The sequence below is a fragment of the Schistocerca piceifrons genome, chromosome 5 (assembly GCF_021461385.2).
Source record: "Schistocerca piceifrons isolate TAMUIC-IGC-003096 chromosome 5, iqSchPice1.1, whole genome shotgun sequence".
In the NCBI taxonomy this organism is placed as follows: Eukaryota; Metazoa; Arthropoda; class Insecta; order Orthoptera; family Acrididae; genus Schistocerca; species Schistocerca piceifrons.
This window is the reverse complement of record NC_060142.1, coordinates 159,460,898-159,480,107: the sequence shown is the minus strand read 5'-3', so window position 1 is coordinate 159,480,107 and position 19,210 is coordinate 159,460,898. Positions and strand designations below refer to the sequence as shown.

General features: G+C 38.6%; 1 protein-coding gene across 2 annotated transcripts in view; it reads left to right on the top strand.

Annotated features, from left to right (window-relative positions):
* LOC124798050 overlaps positions 1-19,210 on the top strand; it is a 97,154-nt gene that overhangs the window by 76,567 nt on the left and 1,377 nt on the right. For both annotated transcript variants that reach the window (XM_047261275.1, XM_047261276.1), the window contains 2 exons: positions 8,020-8,138; positions 18,584-19,166. In XM_047261275.1, the coding sequence (XP_047117231.1) occupies positions 8,020-8,138; positions 18,584-19,166 (702 nt within the window). The remainder of the gene's footprint in view (positions 1-8,019; positions 8,139-18,583; positions 19,167-19,210) is intronic.

The following is a 19,210-nucleotide window of genomic DNA, read 5'->3' as shown; positions in this document are numbered from 1 at the left end:
GTTTCATAGACTATTGACCTGATTACCACTCAGTTGTTAGTTTAAGAATGCACTATTTCAGGATTCTGTCGCAATTCCAACTGCATTAGAATGTTAGTGAGAAAAATATTTCTAAACTCTGCCGTGTTGTGACAAAAGAAGCAGATTTTAACATGGCAACAAGTTATGTATTCGTCAAAACTCATTAGTCCATAAATCAATGTCCCCTGAACCGCCTTCTTGTTATTGCTGATAAATCAAGACCAGTCCTATTGTGCAACATTTTCAGTGGCTTCATTTGTCAACATTTCAACTTCACTTCTTGTTGGTTTTTGCCACATTACTTTTCACCGACGCCAATATACACTACTGGATTTTAATGAGCATGATACAGAGGAAGCCTGATTAAACTGTTCCCTTTATCATTAGCCAGTTTGTCGACCCAGTAGCATAAAGTTATGGCTTATACAGCTCTGCAAGTTCGATTATTTTCACCTTATACATGCTTGGTTCACTTTATCTCAAGGAACATTTCTTTGTACCCGCAAAATATTCGCTTTCCTTCACGGCATTGTTGGAGCTTTATGCATCACAACAGAGTGGTAACCCATTTTGTCAGTTACTGTTGTAGAATTCCGAGGAATGTTTTGCATCGGAAGATTATCTACCCAACTCATGAACATGTTTTCGGAGGACACTTTTATTGAGAATGTAGTATTCAGATGTACTGCACTATTATTAATGCAACACCGATGCAAAACACTTGTTCACAATACCTGATGACTACAAAACACTTTAACACCAGAAAACACAACGTTACATCGAGAGCTGACAAATGTTGATGCATCTAATGCGTGAAGCTATGTGGTACTGTTTATTGATGGTGTGGCAACAGTTGCACGTTACCAGCCAATCCGCTGGCAGCATGGTAGGGAAAACTGGCTCACTATTGGTGTTACTTGGGCGACGGCGTCATGTCCCCCTGCGGTCAGCCAAATGTCAAAAGTTGTAACTAATTTTAAACACACTATAACTTCTGTTTGCTGCCAAATCCTTGAACACATTCTCAGTTTAAATAAGTAAACTTTCTTGAGGCTAAGAAGCTTACGTCCACGAATCAGCATGTTTTTAGAAAGCACCGCTTGTGCGAATCTCAGCTTGCCCTTTTCTCACATGATATACTGAGAACTGTGGATGAAGGGCAACAGACAGATTCCATATTTCTAGATTTCTGGAAACCATTTGACACAGTGCCCCATAGCTGGCTGTTAATGAAGGTACAAGCATATGTTATAAGTTCACAGATACTGAGTGGCTCAAAGACTTCTTAAATAATAGAACACTGGACTCGCATTCGGGAGGACGACGGTTCAATCCCGTCTCCGGCCATCCTGATTTAGGTTTTCCGTGATTTCCCTAAATCGCTTCAGACAAATGCCGGGATGGTGCCTTTGAAAGGGCACGGCCAATTTCCTTCCCTCACCCGAGCTTGCGCTCCGTCTCTAATGACCTCGTTGTCGACGGGACGTTAAACACTAATCTCCTCCTCCGCCTTCTTAAATAATAGAACCCAGTATGTTGTCCTCAACTATAAGTGTTCATCAGAGACAAGGGTATCACCAGGAGTGTCCCAGGGAAGTGTGATAGGACTGCTGCTGTTCTCTATATACATAAATGATTGGCAGATAGGGTGGGCAGCAGTCTGCAGTTGTTTGGTGTTGATGCTGTGGTGTATGGTAAGGTGTCGAAGTTGAGTGGCCATAGGAAGATACAAGACAACTTAAGCAAAATTTCCAGTTGGTGTGATGAATGGCAGCTAGCCCTAAATATGGAAAAATGTAAGTCAATCCAGATGAGAAGAAGATCAAACCTGTAATGTTTGGATACAGTATTCCTAGTGTCCTGCTTGACACAGTCAAGTTGTTTAAATACCTGGATGTAAAGTTGCAGAAGGATATGAGATGGGACAAGCATGTGAAAACTGTGGTAGGTGAGGCGAATAGTTGGGAGAATTTTAGGAAAGAGTGGTTCGCCCATAAAGGAGACCACATATATAATGCTGGTGTGACTTATTGTTGAGTACTCGTGAAGTGTTTGAAATCCGTACCAGGTCGGATTGAAGGAAGACATTGAAGCAATTCAGAGGAGGACTGCTAGATTTGTTACCAGTAGGTTCGAACGAAACGTGTTATGTAGGTGCTTCAGGAACTCAAATGTGAATCCATGGAGGGAAGACAGTGCTCTCCTCAGGAAACACTATTGAGAAAATTTAGAGAACCGGCATTTGGAGCTGACTACTGAACGATTCTGCTGCTGCCAACATATGTTGTGCATAAGGATCACGAAGGTAAGATACGAGAAATAGGGCTCGTACGGAGGCGTACAGACAGTCGTTTTTCCCTCGCTCTATTTGTGAGTGGAACAGGAAGTGAAATGACAAGTAGTGTAGTGGCACAGGGTACCCTCCACCAAGCATCTTATGGTGGCTTGCGGAGTATGTATGTAGATGTAGATATTTTGGATTTTGAGAACATCCAGTTTCTATTTGCAATCAAGGCGGATTCCTAATAATCATCATTTTGGATTTCATCCATGCAGGGTGGTTTTGAATTTACCATTACTGTTATTGGCATTGTTATTTTGCCATCTGTCAAATAACTGTTCTACATAACGATATGCTTTGAGTATTCTAATAATGGTGACACTTTTCCCCAATCTTTTTGTAGAAGCCTATCTTTGACCTTCTAAGGTAATCTACTAATGAGTACTTCATGTAAATGTTCTTTCCTAATTAGGTCATCTGAATACTTTGCTTTGTTGAGATGCCATTCTACGAATTCTCTGTATCCTTTCCAATTACCACTGTTGTGTAATTTGGAGCCTAGTAACCACAACTTCTTGTGAGCACCCGTGCTCCAATACTTTGACTTAAATGCTACCTCAGAATTGTGATATGTTGTGAAATCTTCTAGCTGAAACGTAACACAGATCTTATTTGGTTATAATATGTCCATTCCTTTGAATGACTTTAGAAATAATATCGTGTTTATGTCTCCAGACAGTTGATGTACTGCCAAAGGGAAATTTGTAGTTTGATCTGTTGCTTTAGTATTGTATTAAAGTCATCATTGCTAATAGGGTGTGTTAAATTTTGATCTGAAAGTTGTTCAGATTCTTTTCTAATTTCCTTTGTGGTATATTCTATGTTTAAACTATTAGTGTATGTGGCCTTTACAGTAAACTCAATTGTTATTATTATTTTGTAATATATGCCTGCATCTAATGGTATTGTGTTAATTGATGATGAAGATTTATCTTCAAATGAATTCTTTGAGTTGTTATTATTTTTTAGTTCTCTGACTCTCTCTCCTAATTGTGGCTCCAGTTGATTAATAATTACTGAAAGAGCATTTATATTTTTATTAATGTAGTTTTGTAAAATATTCTTAGTTTTCAGCATCTCTTTCTCTAAAACTTCGATGCTTGCTATTAATGTATCCTATTCAGATGTGTATGCGTGTGTGTACGTGTTCTAGTTTACTATCTAGATTTTCTCCTACTGTTTCTGCCACATGTTGGAAACCCATAACTAATCGTTTCTCTTACCTGTCCACCCTGATTTAATTGAGAGATGGAAGTACTTATTGATGTGCCCACGTGCCCTCTTCTGGACTCCACTGTATCTAATCTAGATTCAGTTTGTAAAAATTTGTTATTCATAATGCTAAAGTTGTGTTCTATTTGAACAAATCTATGGTCAGTCTTGAAAAATTTGTTTAGTACCATCTGCATAAATTTTTCGATTGCCGTATTATCTCCTGCCGAAGTCGTGTTCATAATCTATTTAATTTTTCATTAAAATATTGGAAAAGAAGTAAGTGTGTGTGTGTGTGTGTGTGTGTGTGTGTGTGTGTGTGTGTGTGTGTCATAACTATCTGTGTATATTACTATATGTCTTGATGATAAGCAGTTGCAAATGACTTTGTTGTATTAAGGTACAGAATTTTTCTATCTCGTGTTCAAATGTCTGTAGGCCTATGATCACAAAATTTCAACAGTTCACTTTGTAAATTAAAATTTCGTTTGTACCCACTGGATAGTACTGCTGTTAGTGGATGTTCGTTGTGTAGTGCTATTGTCAGTCATAGCTTGAACTGCTACCAGTGGCAGCTAGCTGTGTTGTGTCTACCATAGCTGTCATTGCAGGGAGGGCGTTGAACTGACATTGGCAGGTGGTAGCAGCTCACTGTATTATGTCGACCTTTGTTCTTGTAGCTGTTATCACTGCTTGCTGGAAGCGTCTCCTCATATTAGTTCTTGCCCATTACCGGCTTGTGCTCAGTTACTCATAATGCAAGCCGTGTTGTGTTGTAGTGATGTGGATTTACATTAATGACATAGCACAAGCTCTTCTCTTATTCGCTGGGTTATTTCTTCGTATATTTTTATAGGAGCTCCTCAGATTAATGTATAATGCTCCCAGTTTTTTAAGTTCAACATCCATCCGTAAGTCATCGTTAAATGTCTCTGTGTTTATTTGTGTTGCAGTATTTTGTTTATTTGCAGCTAAGTAAAATTTATTCTCGGTTTAACTTTCAAATATTTTGTGAATATCAAATAAACTGTATTATTCTATTTTAAAGTTTATTTATGTCACTTTTGTAGATGTTAATGTAATGTCTCTTGATGTTTTAACATTTTACAGTTGTTGCACTTGGATACTGCAATACAAACACAAAGCTCTATTAGTGCCGGTCTTCTTCATTTAAATGTTCTCTTCTATTGTTTTTGTATGTTATTTCTTTGTAATAACAATTTTTTGTTGTATTTATCTTGAAGTATAAGTTTTTTTACTGCTGTGAATCATTAGTAACCTTGCTGCTTTTTCTTTTTTTCTTTGAATGATGGTTGCCATGTGCGGGGGTACAGCACGACTTTGTTAGTGATACTGACTTAAACTTTGACCGTGACAGTTGTGTAGTACTCTCATACAGCTCTTGATCTGGGGTACACCACATGAAACAGCTATTTACCTATTCTACTTAAACTGGTAGACTGGAGTTCTCATTAACAAATTACTTTTTATCCAGACTCAATCCCATCATATGACGTCTCTTGTGATGTATCATAAAACAGCTCCATCTACAGATTTCATACAAGAGACTGCTTAAAATATACATCCAAGCTTGACAGCCTCTTCTTCAGCATTGTTCATTAGTGTTCCAGGAATCATCTGTATGGCATATTCCTTGGAGTTGCAGATGGAAATAATGTCACACCATCAGCTGCTGCTCTCCAACATTGCCTGTAGCCCAACAAACACCTCAAACAGAACGTGCACAAAACCAAACAGAGACAAATATCTACAGTGCATAAGTGAATGGTTTTGCAGAACAACATCGTATAGCATGAATCAGTACCAGAAATCACATGATAACTCTGCATGTTTACTCATTCAAATACGTCATCAAGGGGGCAGAAATTTTAGCGTGATACATTGATGTGTAGTTCAGGGTTTTAAGTCTCAAAATTTCTGCACCTTTTCAGTGGGTTAGGAATGTGACACACCCACACCAACACCGTGGATTTGTGCGGTACATGAAGACAATGGCGGGAAAGAGTGGATTGTGAGGAGGTGACAGAACAGAAGGAGAGAATGTGGGTGCTGGCTTGGTGTAATTTGTTTCCTGGAGCAGGGTGGAGGTGGTTGTGGAGCAGGAGGCTAGTGAGATTGAGGCATGGAGGATAACAGGAACGCAGGATGTATTGCAACAACTCTTGGCTGGATTCGAGTGGGAGGGGGGGGGGGGGGGGGATGACAGCCATTGAACTCTAGCATATTGTGTCCAGCAGTGTGATTGATCACCAAGTTTTTGACTTTGCTGGCAATTTTACAGTGGCCACTCATTCAGGTGCACAGCATGATTGCTGGTCATGCCCCCATAGAATGCTGTGCAGAAATTGCACCATAACTGATATGACAGATGCTTTCATATGTGGCCTTGTCTCTGATAGGATAGGACAAACTTTTGACAGGATTGGAGTGGAGTGTGCAAGATGGTGAATCCGTCAGGTCTTGCATCTGGGTCTTCCACAGGGATATGATCCATATGACTTGGGGGTGGTGGTGGCATAGAGATGGACCGAGACTTTTGTTAGATTGAGTGGGCAATGCGATATTGCTTTTGGAGCTGAGAGGAGGATTGTGGGTGGATTATTCCCCATTGCCATGCACAATAATAGGTAGCGCAAGTTCTGATGAAGATTTTCCAGGATGATACTTGGGTGAAGAGGAAAGTGCTCTTTTGCAGCTAGTTTTTGGAATTGGTGGGAGGACCAAGGGGGTGTTAAGATATAACACAAGAACTCTCTTGGCCTTATTTGGGAGGAAGATGGTTTGGGGTATTGACCCCTCATTCACCCCTTTTTCGTGATTCTCAAAATTAATAAACCCGTCAGTCCCGGATGCCCCCTCAGCTGGTTACTATGTTGTCACTGAAATAATCTCTACCACCTCTGCTCACCCCCCCCCCCCCCATCCCCCCTCCTTCCTCTGCTTCCCTGCAGACACTCCTTCCTCTGCTTGCTAACAGACTCCCCTTCCTCTGTTCTGTCACCCGCTTCCCAATCTATTCTAACTCATTGCCATTGTGTGCTGCATGAACTCGTTGGTGCCAATGTTCAGGTCACATTCCTATCCCGTATAACTGCTGCAGCTCCCTCCTGCATTCCTATGCCATACCAATGTTGCCATCCTCTGTGCTGATATCCACCCTTCCCCAATCCCTCCTCTTGGTCCCCATTTCCTTTCTCCCCTCTCCCACTCTACTTGACACAACCCTCCCTTCCAGTCAACCTGCAGAACTGTAGTCACAGGTCATTGAGCACTGTGTGTGTGTGTGTGTGTGTGTGTGTGTGTGTGTGTGCGTTGGGGGGGGGGGGGGTTACAATTTTCAAAATTTGTTCCTGTAAATAACTATTTAATGTAAGATTGACTTATTCAGTACAATACAAGTACCAAAACATTTCTGTAGAAAGTATTATTGTACCATGTTGGGTCGACAGCTGATATGTAAGCAATAAGTTTCCAAGTGGAAATAAATCACTAGAAAGATAATCAAAGTTCCGAATCTCTCAGTGAACATGTGTTAGAAGAGGTGACAAAAGATGATCTCTTATGTTAACAAGTGTAAAATGGCGTGTCCAGTGAAGCTGAAGATACCCAGAAGGTATGTATGAGCATTTCAGGCAAAGAAGCTAAGAAGTAGACATAACCTCAATGGTGTGACAATTTATTTGAAATGCCTGGAGGCATGGTATTGCTTTGAAGATGTAATAAAGAAGAAAGATACTGCACTAGAAACTAATTTGAGGGATATGTGGGTGCTTTACAATATTCTACCAAAACAAAGTGCAAACAAAGCATGAAAATCTGACAGTGAAATATTATTGATATTTTTGGATTGTTAACAGTGATCAACAATATTAATTTTCTTAAGATAACATAAATTTTCAGAATTAGCTCTTCTGCAAAATAGCTCACTTGAAGTTTAGTAAGATGTATGTCTCTTTTACCGTTTTTCAAAAACTAAAATGTTACAGAAACTTTTTATTTTGTGTCTTACATGAGAAACTCACTCCAGCCAGAAACCAAACATTCTGCAGTAGCTCTCAAAAGCAGGGGAAAGGGTATCTTGTGGGAAAGGAGTAAAGGTGCAGAAGAAGGAAAAAGTACTACAAAACATGCTGACACTGGAAAGATGCAAAAAAATTTCAGTTGCTAACTTTCGTTTCATGCTTTCTGTGCATGATAAATCATCTACACAACCATTTTAATGACAAAAATTGAGATGCATCACCCAAAAGTCCTAGATCAGATTGATGTTAAACTCCTATTGAGTGATTGTTGAATATAGTTGATATTTTACTTTATTAATACATGGAAATTTAAAATTTTTGTCTTCTGCTGCCATGTGAACACAGATATTTTACTGAAACTTTACAGTACAATTTTTATTTATGTGGTGTTTTCTCACTTAGGTGGAAACCTGAACATTCCTAATGGTCATGGTACTACACCCTTAATGGACGTAATATCATATGCTGATGGTGATGCAGCTCTTGATATTCTGCAGAGAATTTGGGACAAAAATCCTGATGTGAGTACTTTGCTTCTCAATATTTTCATTTAAGTGAACGTCAATAATATAATACTGCAACTTTGTATGCCCCTATTGTTTTCACAACTACTGAAAGCTTCACTATACACACTTAACACTTAACGGATGCTGTGGGATCAAAAACAGAAACCTCCAAGGAAAAATGAAAAAAGCAGCACCTTCACTGTAACATTCAGTTATTGATGTACTTCCATTTCTGTTGGGATATTGAAATGTTTAATGGAACTCGTTCTCTGTAGGTGGAATGGTCTGCATTTCACATGTTAGATGGATCCCATATGAAGAATGATATAATGTCTTCCCTAATATCTTGTCACTGTCATGTCCTTCCTGTTATCCCTCCATATTATAGGACCTTATTGTAATTGCCCAGGCAGGCTTCTAGATAGGAAACTAGAGAGATGACATTATCTTCTACAGGGAAAATCATTGTGATGGTTGTTTGACTAACCGTAATCAGATGAATTCTTTGACAGCACATGCTTATTGTACAAAGTGATTTATGTTAATGCCTAACTCTGAAAACTATACTCACTTCTGTTGCCACCACAACTATCGTAAACTGTAGCACTAACACCTGATAAAGATGACGAGATTGGCTACTAAAACCCATTTTTAACTAGCCTTTAGAAGCAGTTTCAGCCCACAGAGCCTTGCAATGAATTCTGATCTGTTGAAATTTAAGCCTGCCATGAAACTCTTCAAGACTGACAGCCCAGTGCAGCCTGGATATTGTGGTTACCAGAGGCTGCTGGCTGTATCTTGGTTTGAGAGAAACTGTATTGGAAGTAGTGAACTGAAGGAACATATACAGTGTGTTTCAAATTTTGGAGATGCCCAGCTATTTTCATACAAACACAATTCACTATATGAAGTTTGGTTGCCATAAAATTTAAAGTCATAAATGATATATAAATATTTCATACTTCTTATAGGGGACACTGTAGAACACTTAGAAATGAAGAGTGGATGCAGAATTTCTGTAGATAAGTGATGAAGTAAATGACAACATAATTGATTAGTAGAGAACATCATGTGCGACAGAATTGCCCGAGTAAAACAAGATCCACTAGAGAGATGAAATCTTTATGCCTAATTATGTTGTAGACATCTACTTTTCAGTTCCATACAATGCTATTCTGAACACAAATATCTTCCGAAAAGACGTCCTATCACTTAAATTTGCATTTTATGTTAACAAAGTTCTTGTTTTCAGAAACATTGTTCTTGCTACTGCCACTCTTCATTTTATATCCTTTGTACTTCGGCTGTCATCATTTATTCTTCTGCCCAAATACCAAAACTCATCAACTACTTTTAGTGTATCATTTCCTGATTAATTCTGTCAGTGTGACCTGATTTAATTTGACTACCATTGTTAAATTATTGTTGATGTTTATCTTACAACCTCTTTTAAAGACACAATCCATTCCATTCAACTACTCTTCCAAGTCCTTTGTCATTTCTGATGGAGTTATAATGTTACCGGCGAACTGCAAAGTTTCTATTTCTTATCCCCAAGCATTAATTCCCTTTCCAAATTTCTCCTTGGTTTCCTTTCAGCAAGCAGTAATGTACAGATTGAATAACATCAGGGAGAAGTCACAATCCTATACCCCTCTCTCCTCGACTGCTGTTTTCCTTTTCTTCCCTTCAACTCAAGATAATATTTCACTCTCTGTATCTTACTCCTGCTAACATCAGAATTTCAAAGAGTGTATTTGAGTCAGCAGAGCCATGAGCGGTTGCAAAGTCTACAAATACTATAAATGTAGGTTCACTTGTCTTCAGTCTATCTTCAAAGGTAAGTCATAGAGACAGTATTGCTCTACGTGTTCTAACTTTATCCAGAATCAAACAGATCTTTGCCGATATTGGCTGCTAACAATTTTTCCATTCTTCTGTAAATAATTTGTATCACCATTTTGGAACCATGATTTATTAAACTGATGGTTTGGTAATATTCACACGTCTCATATATCTTGCACATCAAGTGGAATAATCTTAATAATTCTGAAGGATTGTCACCTGCTCTTTAGACCTTGTTTTGAATCAGGTCTTTGTAAAATTCTTCTAACCATGTTGTATATCCCAAATCATCTTCATTTATTTCCTCTTATATTTCTATAATACTGTCTTCAAGTTCATTTCCTTTGGATAGCCATCCTGTTTATTCCTTCCTCCTTTCAGCTTTCCGTTCTTTGCTTAGTTTTGATTTACGATCTGAGTTCTTTGTATTCATACAGCTACTACCCTTTTTTTCCAAAGGTGTCTCTAATTTTCCTATAGCTAGAACCTGTCTTTCTTCTAGTCGTGTATGTTTCTGCAGCCTTGCAGTTCGTATCAAGGTTCCATGTCTTTGAATTAATACCTTCCTGCAATCTCTTCAGTTTTAATTTCCAATTCATAAATTATGCTGAGAGTCCACTCAATGCCTGAAAATGTTTTGCACTTTAAAATCTGGTTTCGAAATCTGTCTTACCACTGTGTGAATTATCTCGCCGTCTCTTCCACATATACAACCTGCTTTCATGATTTCAAACTTCTCTGAAGTGTCATATAAAACATAAAAGACATCCCAAAAATGGTCATTTGATGTGGCATTCATACAATATAGGTATTGGACATTTCACATACTTATTCTTCATGTTTTGACTTTATGGTATATGCTTTGTGCAGTTGGAGAACTTGCAGTGAAATAGTCTTTTCCAGAAATCTGCTCTTTGTCCTTATGAGCATGTCACATGTGACAAGCTTTGGATGTGGTTCTGTGTGTATCATCCCATTTGATTGCTTTCTGTTAGGTCATTTTAAGGGTAGAATTCATGTTGGTGAAATGGAAGATTTTAATAGCAAAACATTTATCGATGACTTTCACTGCTGTAAATCAAAGTATGATCCAGCAAATGTGATTTCGAATACAGCACAGATTAATTGTTCAAAGGATTACCCAAACAAACCACATGTACCAGGAAAACATGAAAATCCGTCAGCCAGATACAGAAGTGGCACTGATATCAGTGAAATTTATGTTTTCAAGCAATGGAAAATCTATGATGAAACAACTTTCTTATCTCTGTATGTGTTATACAATAAAGATTGATGCAACCTTGTTGTGTGAAATAGAAGCTTTTTTAAAGTTGATGGGTGTCAGGGTTTCATTTAAATAAATTGAAGTACTAGTGCATCATTAAATTCTCGCCCCCCCCCCCCCCCCCCCCTCCCCTTCTCTTTTTGCAGTTTATCATTCATAGTTGTTGATCTTTCTTCAGTGTTTTAAGGACTCATCTTCTTTATTTTTAACAGTTATGAAATGAATAACTGAATTCAGATGTGTTGTGCATCTCTTGAAGATGATCCATATAAAGCAAGTCTTAAAGAAGTGAAAGAAATAGCTGACGCAATAGGCATATCAGAGTGTGGTACATGTTCCACGTGGAGAATTAACATTTTATACAAAATGGCACAGCATTTGTTGAATTCTGGCCGAAAGTAAAAGTGAAAACTAAATTCACAGCCATGTTAGGAACTTTTCAAGGAGAATGCAACTGATCTGTATGACTGTTTGCTTTGAATACGACATAGTTCCATCACTGCACACTTGAAGCAAAACAACAGTCAAGTCAGCTGTTGTTATCTGGAAACCATGTACCAAACGAGATGACTTCACTTCCACCTGCCACTTAGGTTATAACCAGTGTGAAATGGAAAAGAGATTCATCTTCTTTGTTACTTTGCAAAGGGAAAACAAAAACTCATCAATATTGTGCACCAATTTGAAGAAATCAGGCATCAGCATGTCATCACTTTAAAAAAAATCTTTTAAAATCAATCATTTTCCTTCAGGGCAACACTCTTGCTGACAAAAGTATTCTGGCAGTTGTAGAACTGGGGCGGGGGAACTTGAAATGTGAACTGTAGAACGTTCATGCTGTTCACCAAATGTCTCATTCTCAGACTATCTCAGACTCCTACATGTGAATAAATTTGTGTATGGTAAACTCTGCAAAGGACTTGGAAGAGCAGTTGAACGGAATGGACAGTGTCTTGAAAGGAGGATATAAGATGAACATCAACAAAAGCAAAACAAGGATAATGGAATGTAGTCAAATTAAATCGGGTGATGCTGAGGGGATTAGATTAGGAAATGAGACACTTAAAGTAGTAAAGGGGTTTGGCTATTTAGGGAGCAAAATAACTGATGATGGTCGAAGTAGAGAGGATATAAAATGTAGACTGGCAATGGCAAGGAAAGCGTTTCTGAAGAAGAGAAATTTGTTAACATCGAGTATAGATTTAAGTGTCAGGAAGTCGTTTCTGAAAGTATTTGTATGGAGTGTAGCCATGTATGGAAGTGAAACATGGACGATAACCAGTTTGGACAAGAAGAGAATAGAAGCTTTCGAAATGTGGTGCTACAGAAGAATGCTGAAGATAAGGTGGGTAGATCACGTAACTAAGGAGGAGGTATTGAATAGGATTGGGGAGAAGGGAAGTTTGTGGCACAACTTGACTAGAAGAAGGGATCGGTTGGTAGGGCATGTTTTAAGGCATCAAGGGATCACAAATTTAGCATTGGAGGGCAGCGTGGAGGATAAAAATCGTAGAGGGAGACCAAGACATCAATACACTAAGCAGATTCAGAAGGATGTAGGTTGCAGTAGGTACTGGGAGATGAAGAAGCTTGCACAGGATAGAGTAGCATGGAGAGCTGCATCAAACCAGTCTTAGGACAGAAGACCACAACAACAACAGCAACAGCAACAACAACAATGGTAAACTCTGTAACCCAATCAAAAGGTTATGGCTGTTGGCATGAGCAGCATTGGGACTGTTTGTATTTTTCCATAAAGTTTCAAAAGAACTGCTTAAGCACATGCACTCCTGCTGTAAGTCTGTGCACTGCTCCATGTGCCCTCCATCGTGAAAGCTCGCCTCTCCGGTATCAAAATGATTGTCTTCGGATGGTAAGATTACAAGAAGACCCACATATTATGCAGAGCACTAAGTTTTTCTATAATCTGGTCTCATGCAGAATTTTATTGAAAACTGCTGTCTCAATTCATAAAGGGATTCAGACAGTCGTATTTCCACCGATTCAGTGATGATTGACTCCAAAAGTTTGATGTATGTGGGCCACAATTTTTGTTTCGTTATGTTTCATCGAATGACCAGTGGAAAAACAGTGTTCATTGATAGTGGACCTATTTGCTTGGAGAAGACGAATATGCCACTAATATTCTGTAATGCGATCTTGCCCTGTGTAAGATTTGCTGCATTCACATGGAATTCTGTAAACATTAGCTTCACACAAGTCTTAAGTTGTCTTTAATATATCCCACAAACGCTGATATTTTGGAAGGCGGTCGAAAGATTACTTTAACTTTATGTCTTCTTAATGTTCTGCCTATGTTAGCTGAAACATTTCCAATAAAAGATAGACAAGCAGTGATTTTGAAGGCCTCATCCTTTTCTTTGTTCTGTCTTTTGTACATCTGTAGTACTCTATGTACTTGTTGAGACAAATATCCATTGTTGAAAAAGACAGTTTGCAGGTGTTCCAGTTCCATTTGTGGGCTGTTGGCATCTGAGATGGCACAACCTCAGTGTATCAAGGTCTGTAGAACCTCATCATTTGTGCACAATGGTGGCAATTAGTAGATTGTAAATTAAGGTAAGAATGAGTGGCCTTTTGAAAGACTGGATGTCAGATTGTGCCATCACTCTAATGTTTCAGAAAGATGTCTAAAAATGACAAACAACCATCTTTCTCCACCTCCATAGTAAATTTTATTTTTCTATTATGTTCTGATGTTGGAACTCTTGGAGACTGTCCGAACCTTGAGGGCAAATTATAAAAGTGTCAACAAAGTATCGCCAAATACAGTTGGTTTCGCTGCTTTCCAGCTTGAGTGACTGGAGTTTGCTGATAAAAAAATAGTGAGCAGAACTGGAAGCAGCCAAAGATGTCTAAAAATGACAAACAACCATCTTTCTCCACCTCCATAGTAAATTTTATTTTTCTATTATGTTCTGATGTTGGAACTCTTGGAGACTGTCCGAACCTTGAGGGCAAATTATAAAAGTGTCAACAAAGTATCGCCAAATACAGTTGGTTTCGCTGCTTTCCAGCTTGAGTGACTGGAGTTTGCTGATAAAAAAATAGTGAGCAGAACTGGAAGCAGCCACTTACAATTTTACAACATTTACTTAAACACATTGTAGGCAAGTGCCGTCATATACAAAATTCGAGTTATTTTATCAGCAGACTCCAGTCACTCAAGATAGAAATCAGCGGTTTGTTGGTCAGTTTTGATGTTGTTTCACTTTTTACAAATGTACAATTGGTGGACACATTGCATCTCACTGGCAATAGGTTTGAAGCTGACATTACAGTGCTGTTTCAGCATCATCTCTCCTTGACATACTTTTGATTTGACAATGCGTGTTTTGAACAATCTGACTGTCAGCATGGGGCTCCTTTGTTTCCAAGATAGCAACCTTTTTATGGAAGTATCTAAAGGGCGAGCTCTCACCTGAGCTATTTTAAAACCAACGATGTTTTGGGAATACGTCCGTGACAACTTTATAATTTGGCCTCATGGTTTATACAATTTCCAGAAGTTCCTTCAAGATCTGAAGTCCACACATGAAAAAATAAAATTTACAATGGAGGTGGACAAAGATGAAATAAAGTTTACAATGGAGGTGGACAAAGATGGTTCCGTGCTGTTTTTAGACATCTTTCTGCAATGTAAGAGTGATGGCACAATTGGGCATTCAATGTTTCAAAAGGCCACTCATACTGACCAATCCACTAGCTGCCACCATCCTGTACAAATGATGGCATTCTAAAGACCGTGATCCACCAAGCACATACCATACCAGATGCTGACAGATAGCCTGCAAACGAAACTGGAACACATACAGACTGTCATCTTGAACAATGGATTTTTGCCTCGGCAAGTACATAGAGCAGTACAGATGTACCGAAGACAGAACAAGGAAAACAACGAGGCCTTCAAAATTAAGTCTCTTTTGTAGATCAGTTACATTTTCTAAGTTTTTTGCCAATAAAACACAGTCCTTTGGTTTGCCGTCTGCATGACATTTTCTGTTTTCTTTCTAATGTAAATTGTTCATAATTGTAATTCCTAGGTATTTAGTTGAATTTATGGTCTTTAGATTAGACTGCTTTCTCATTTAAGTGAAATTTAATGGATTCCTTTTGGCACTCAGGTGGATGATTGCACTTTTCATTATTCGGGGTCAATTGCCAATTTTTGTACCATTCAGATATCTTTTCTAAATTGTTTTGCAATTGGTTTTGACCTTCTGATGAGTTTACGAGACAATAAATGCCAGCATCATCTGCAAACAACCTAAAACAATTGATCAGTTGTGTTCTAAATCATTTATATCAATAATAAACGCAGATGGCCTATAACACTACCTTATAGTATTCCAGATATCACTTCCGTTTTACTCGACAAGTTTCCGTCAGTTACTACAAACTGTGACTTCTCTGACAGGAAATCATGAATCCAGCCATATAATTGAGACGATATTCCATAAGTATGCAATATCACTACAAGCCGCTTGTGTGGTACAGTGTCAAAAGCCTTTTGGAAATCTACAAATACATAATCAATTTGAAATCCCTTGTCAATAGCACTCTACACTTCGTGTGTGTAAAGAGCTAGTTGTGCTTCACAAGAATGATGTTTTCTGAATCCATAGTGACTGTGTGTCAATAGACCATTCTCTTTGAGGTAATTCATAATATTTGAACACAATATATGTTCCAAAATCATGCTCCATATTGACGTTAATGATATGGGCCTCTAATTTGGTGGATTACTCGTACCACCTTTCTTGAATATTGGTGTGACCTGTGCAACTTTCGAGTCTTTGGGTACAGATCTTTCATTGACCGAGCGGTTGTATATGATAGTTAAGTATGGAGCTGTTGCATCAGCGTACGCTGAAAGGAGTGTAATTGTTATACAGAGTCTGGACCAGAAGACTTGCTGTTATTAAGTGATTTAAGTCTTAAAAAATTGTTAAACATTTTTCCCATCTTTTGGGCAATTTGTGAATACCACACCAGTAAAAAATTTCCCCTTTTTCTGTGAACAATTCATTGAGCCATTTTTTCACATCTTCATATGAAGGAAAGTGCTGCTCAGCAAGTGCATGACTCTTCAATGGAAACAAGTGGTAATCGGAAGGAGCAAAATCTGGTGAGTAAGCCACATGGGGTAGAGCTTCCCAGCTGAGTGCTTCCAACATGTGAAGGTGCATTGTCATGAAGAAAAATGACTTTGTGTTGCCTGTTTCAGTATTGTGGCCTGTATTCAAGCACCGAATGGTTCAGGTCGGTCAGTTGTTGTTGTTGGTAACATTTAGTAATAACCGTTCTCCAGGTTTTAACAGTTCATAATAGAACAGGCCATTCTGGCCCCACCAAACACAGGGCATCATCTTCCTGCCAAAGCAATGTGGTCTTGCGGTTGATGTGAGTGGTGTGCTTGGGTCTACCCATTTTCTTTTGCACTTGCAATTGTCAAAATAAATCCACTTTTCATTCTCTGTAACTATACGATGCAAAAAGACGTCCTTTTGTACCGAGTGAGCAAAATCTCACGGTTTTTTGTGCTTTTCCATATGCCTGTCGTTCTACTCATGTAGTCTTCTGAACCTTTCCCATCTCTTGTAGCTGATTGCAAACAGCTTGTTGACTAATGCCCAATTGCTCAGCAAGTTGTTTTTGTGGTTGCGAATCATCTTTGTTGAGCTATGCTTCCAGTTCCACATCTTCATATATTTTTGGCAGTTTTCCCTGTTCCTTGTTTGCAACATCAAAGTCACCATTTTTGAAGTGCCGAAACCATTGTTCGCACATATCTTGCGATGGAGCATGTTCACCATAAGATTCTCGAGGTAATCGGAGTGATTCAGCAGCAGTTTTCTTCAAATAAAAACAAAAAATTAATCCTGTCTGCAGATGATCTTTGTTTGACATAAATTTCAACATATTGAACACAACAACGCAACACTATGCATACACTTCCCATATTTATCACTCCTACACATCTGTCACTTGTTGATGAGATAACAAAATGACGCAGTGTCAAAACTTTAGAGCGGAAACTGCATTGGTGCAACATCTGTTGTCTGAAATCCGCATTTCATACTTGAACATGTGGTATATGCCCCACTAATGTTAAAAATTCTCCAAAGCACCGAAACAATTACTCTATAGAAACTGTCTTCAAATTAAGCTCCTGTCCTGCACGTAAATGATATCATGAGCAACTTTAATGTTATACGAATCTGTCATTAAGCTGTTGGTGTAATACTTCACATAGATTAGCAAATCTGCTGTATTCACAAGTACAGTTTTACAAATCAGTAATATAGTACAATTTTCATACTTTCCATACATTTTTATTTCTTTTCAAAGAGAAGACAATAAATTGTGTATATATTACTGTAACTTCATTTGGTGGAAGCATTTTTGATGGACTAGCAAAGTTTAGGTAAATAAGGGTATTACTGATAATTTATGCAGAGTGTATGTAATCATTTTTGAGAATATAATTTGGATATTAAACTGTTCTTGGCTGTATTACTTTTTGTTTAAAATGTTGTATCCATTACTCATTGAAAAATTCCTCAACCACTCATATTAACAATATGGAAAGGCTAGATTGCTATCAAATAGACGTGCTTCTTCTGAAGTAGAACACACACACACTGCCGCGCAGGATTAGCCAAGTGGTCTTAGGCGCTGCAGTCTTGGACTGTGCGGCTGGTCCTGGCGGAGGTTCGAGTCCTCCCTCGGGCATGGGTGTGTGTGTTCATCCTTAGGATAATTTAGGTTAAGTAGTGTGTAAGCTTAGGGACTGATGACCTTAGCAGTTAAGTCCCATAAGATTTCACACACACATTCACACAGCAGTTGGAGACAGTGTCCACATATTTTGTGCAAATGTGTATGTTTTCTGTTTTGGAAGCAGGTCTTTGTCTGAAAGCTTAAATATTTTTGCAGTCCTTTTCATTGTGCCAGCCTGCAAATCATTGCCTTCTCTGTGTGGTGAGCAGCAGTCTATCTTTTCCATATTGTTGTTGTCCCCTCTTGTCAATTACCTGCAGTTATTACTGCACACCGGCTGGGGTGGCCGAGCAGTTCTAGGCACTACAGTCTGGAACCGCGCGACCGCTACAGTCGCAGGATCGAATCCTGCCTCAGGCATGGATGTGTGTGATGTTCTTAGGTTAGTTAGGTTCAAGTAGTTCTATGTTCTAGGGGACTGATGACCTCAGCAGTTAAATCCCATAGTGCTCAGAGCCATTTGACAATTTATTACTGCATCATTGTTCTATAACATACTTACAAATGTTCAAAATTATGATTTCAGATATCCTCATTAGAGTCACAGAACTCTTCAAATGAAACTGCATTGTGGCGTGCTATGCTGGCTGGTTCCCCTCAGTTGGCAATGGATTTATTACACAGAGGTGCTGATCCAGGACATCGCGCAAAAGTGTATGCTGCTAGGTGGCACAGACTACCTTCAGCAGACCAAACTAACAGAGGTTTTGGAGTGGAGGCGACCTCAAATGGTGTTTCTGCACTCTATGCACCTTTGTTGCAGCAGTCATCTCCATACATTAATCATTCATCAGTTTTCACACACTCAAGACTGGAATCTATAGAAAGACCTCTGCCATTCAATGTTAATTTGATGAATAAAGTTATGGCATGTGCTGTTTACCCTGTTGTTGATAATACATACACCTCAGAACTTTTCACTCCAAATGTACTTGAAGAATTGGAGAAATTGCTGTCTAGTGAAACTAAATTTGATGCACAAGAAATGCTGCTTAAGGGAATAACAATGCAAGAAATAGGTATACTGTTGTTTGGACATGTAAAGGCAGGACTGCAACAATTGTGCGTCCGGCAGATCTTGCACCATATATTATTCGAGAAACCATTGGGTAAGTATTACATTATATTCTGTTTGTAGTTGCTTGTGGTATGT